Source organism: Alexandromys fortis, unplaced genomic scaffold, assembly GCF_014885135.2.
Source record: "Alexandromys fortis isolate MF-2015 unplaced genomic scaffold, M_Fortis_MF-2015_v1.1 scaffold_83, whole genome shotgun sequence".
In the NCBI taxonomy this organism is placed as follows: Eukaryota; Metazoa; Chordata; class Mammalia; order Rodentia; family Cricetidae; genus Alexandromys; species Alexandromys fortis.
Window position 1 is genome coordinate 1,697,150 of NW_026068001.1, and position 3,166 is coordinate 1,700,315.

A 3,166-nucleotide genomic window follows, 5' to 3' on the forward strand; every position below is an offset into this window, starting at 1 on the left:
ATATAATAAATAAATATAAAAATTAGAATATTGTATACATGATAAATAAATAAAAAGTTAGAGTTTTATATATAATAAATAAATATAAAAATTAGAATATTATACACATAATAAATAAATATAAAAATTAGAATATTGTATACATAATAAATAAAACAAATAAACAAATAATTTTTTTTTAAAGAAAAGAAGTTTATGAAGGACAGGAGCCTAATTGGGGATACTCTGAGGTAGGTATGGGAAACCAGAGAGGGTAGCCTACCAAATCCGGCCGCCCAGCACCATTGCACAGCTCCACATATTCTTTCGTTCTGACTCGATTGAGGTCCTCATGCAGTCCGTCCAGGAGGAATGACAGCAGTTCCTGCGAGTCATGCTGCTGGTAGCCCAGAAACTGGGATGCGAAATGGCCGACCTTGTTCTGTGAGGGGACAGCCGGGTGTTGTAGAGTCAGCAGGAGTCAGGAGGACCAAAAGAAAGGAAGGGTGGGGGGCTGGAGAGATTGCTCAGTGGTTAGAGCACTGCCTGCTCTTCCCAAAGGTCCTGAGTTCAAGTCCCGGCAACCACATGGTGGCTCACAACCATCTGTAATGAGGTCTGATGCCCTCTTCTGGCCTGCAGGAATATGTGCAGGCAGAATATTGTATATATAATAAATAAGTAAATATATAAAAAATATGAAAATCTTAAGAAAAAAAGGAAGGAAGGGTAGGAGAGCCCAGGGGGTAGAGTCGCACCTTGAACACACTCGGCGCGACGGAGCGGTGGTAGCCAGACCAAGTCTGCTTGACCAGGTCAGCGTAGGCCTCGGCGAGCTCCCCCTTCATGCCCAGAGGGTTCCAGAAGTTGAGTTCCTCCAGGTAGCGGTTGTTGAGGAAGTACTCCGTAAGCTGCGGCACGTTGCTGAGGCACTGTGGTCGTAGGGTCCAGCGAAAGAGGCGGAGGAGAGGTGAGGTGGAAAAGCGAGAAAAGTGAGAAAAGGAAAGGGCTGGAGAGGTGGCTCAGTGGTTAGAGCATTGCATGCGATTGCAGAGGTCCTGAGTTCGAGTCCCGGCAACCACATGGAAAAGTAAGAAAAGGAAAGGGAAGGAGGAAGGAGGAAGAAGAGGGAAATGGGAGACAGAATGGGGAAGAAGGGTTGGCAGTGGGGATCCAGTAAAAGGATCAGGAAGGGCTGGAGAGATAGCTCAGTGGTTAGAGCATTGCATGCTATTCCAGAGGTCCTGAGTTCGAGTCCTGGCAACCACATGGTGGCTCACAACCATCTGTAAAGAGATCTGGCGCCCTGCAATCATCACCCCCCTCCATCCCCTAGCTCCGTCCCCAATACCTAATCCCCATAGCTGTGCCCGACATAGCTCTAATGGCCCAACCTGTAGGGCCGAGTTCATGAAGCATGTGTTGCCCAGGTTGGTGAGGCCACAGATGCCCGGCTGTCCCCGGAAGTCTTCATCCTCCTCCGGTGTGTTGTTCCTGGGATGGAATGAGAAACCCTATGAGCTGAGCTGGAGAGATGGCTCAGCGGTTAGAACATTGTCTGCTCTTCCAAAGGTCCTGAGTTTGAGTCCCAGCAACCACATGGTGGCTCACAGCCATCTGTAATGGGGTCTGGTGCCCTCTTCTGGCCTGCAGACATACAGGTACACAGAATATTGTATACATAATAAATAAATAAATATAAAAAAATTAGAATATTGTATACATAATGAATAAATAAATATAAAAATTAGAATATTGTATACATAATAAGTAAATATAAAAACTTAGAATACTGTATACATAATAAATAAATATAAAAATTTAGAATGTTGTATACATAATAAATAATTTTTTTTTTTAAAAAAAAGAGAAACCCTATGAGCTAAGAGCCTACTATGACGGGTAGGTTGCTCTGTATTTGTAGGTTCTGTACACCTACTATGGGGTACCCCAACTCTCCACGACACCCCAAGCAAGGGCTCACATGCCACACAGCTGTGCGCTGGGCCAGGTGCCGTCTCTGTTTCGGGTCTCCATGATGACCAGCTAGGTTAGAAGTAGAGAAAGGAAAAAGAGAAGCATTAATGAAAGGGCCGGAGGCACACCCTGCACGTCCCTGACCACCAGTCTTAATTGCCCTGCACGTCCCTGACCACCAGGCTTACCTGCCCGGTCTCAATGGAGGCCTCGAGCAGTGTGACCTGGGTGTTGCACAACCGATCCAAAGAGCCCTCAGAGTTCTTGATCCAGAGGCGTGCATCCTCGTGAGGCTCTACCAGAAACTGCTCCCGAGCTGTTTGCAAGACGAAGTCTGTGGAGGGCGACGGAACAAGACTGTATATTCCGGGGTCCCAGAATACTTACTTGTTTGATGGCTTTAGCTCGTTTTCAGACTTTGTTTACTTAGCCAATATCTGTGCCCTCAAATCAATCTCCAAAAATGAGTAACTCACACACTTAACACGCTCATAACTCTTTTTTTAATCTTTTTTAAAATATTTATTATGTATACAATATTCTAATTCTGTTTTATATTTATTTATTATGTATATAATATTCTGTCTGTATGTCTGCAGGCCAGAAGAGGGCACCAGACCTCATTACAGATGGTTGTGAGCCACCATGTGGTTGCTGGGAATTAAACTGAGGACCTCTGGAAGAGTAGGCAATGCTCTAACCACTGAGCCATCTCTCCAGCCCCCCACACTCATAACTCTTTTGCACCCGACTCAAACAGCTGAAATCCAGCCCATCCCAGAGGCCCCGAGACTCACCCACAGAATCAGTGTGGCTGAACCGAATGGTGAGAGCTGTTTCCATATCACTGTGCTGGACGAGCAGGAGCTCGATCGGGTATAATTCCACCTTTCGTAGGCCAGGAAGTTCTATCACCTGTGAAGACAGAGGAGCACCGACACCCATAAACCTACCCAACCAGTAGGGGAAGACAGGTCCATACACCTCTGGACCGACCCCAAACTGTTGGGGGCTGGAGAGATGGCTCAGTGGTTAGAACACTGGCTGCTCTTCCAAAGGTCCTGAGTTCAGTTCCCGGCAACCACATGGTGGCTCACAACCATCTGTACTGAGATCTGGTGCCCTCTTCTGGCCTGCAGACACACACAGCCTACATGCTCTTCCTCCTCCTCCGGTTCCATAGAAACCTAACACACGCCCCACCCACAAT

General features: G+C 46.5%; 1 protein-coding gene across 1 annotated transcript in view; it reads right to left on the reverse strand.

The window, feature by feature from the left end:
- Window positions 1-3,166, reverse strand: part of Usp11 (ubiquitin specific peptidase 11) — a 32,123-nt gene that overhangs the window by 16,040 nt on the left and 12,917 nt on the right. Inside the window, exons 3-8 of the mRNA XM_050160846.1 lie at window positions 2,754-2,980; window positions 2,145-2,290; window positions 1,964-2,025; window positions 1,374-1,473; window positions 738-911; window positions 211-421 (exon numbers count right to left, since the gene is read on the reverse strand). Of these exons, the coding sequence (XP_050016803.1) occupies window positions 211-421; window positions 738-911; window positions 1,374-1,473; window positions 1,964-2,025; window positions 2,145-2,290; window positions 2,754-2,980 (920 nt within the window). The remainder of the gene's footprint in view (window positions 1-210; window positions 422-737; window positions 912-1,373; window positions 1,474-1,963; window positions 2,026-2,144; window positions 2,291-2,753; window positions 2,981-3,166) is intronic.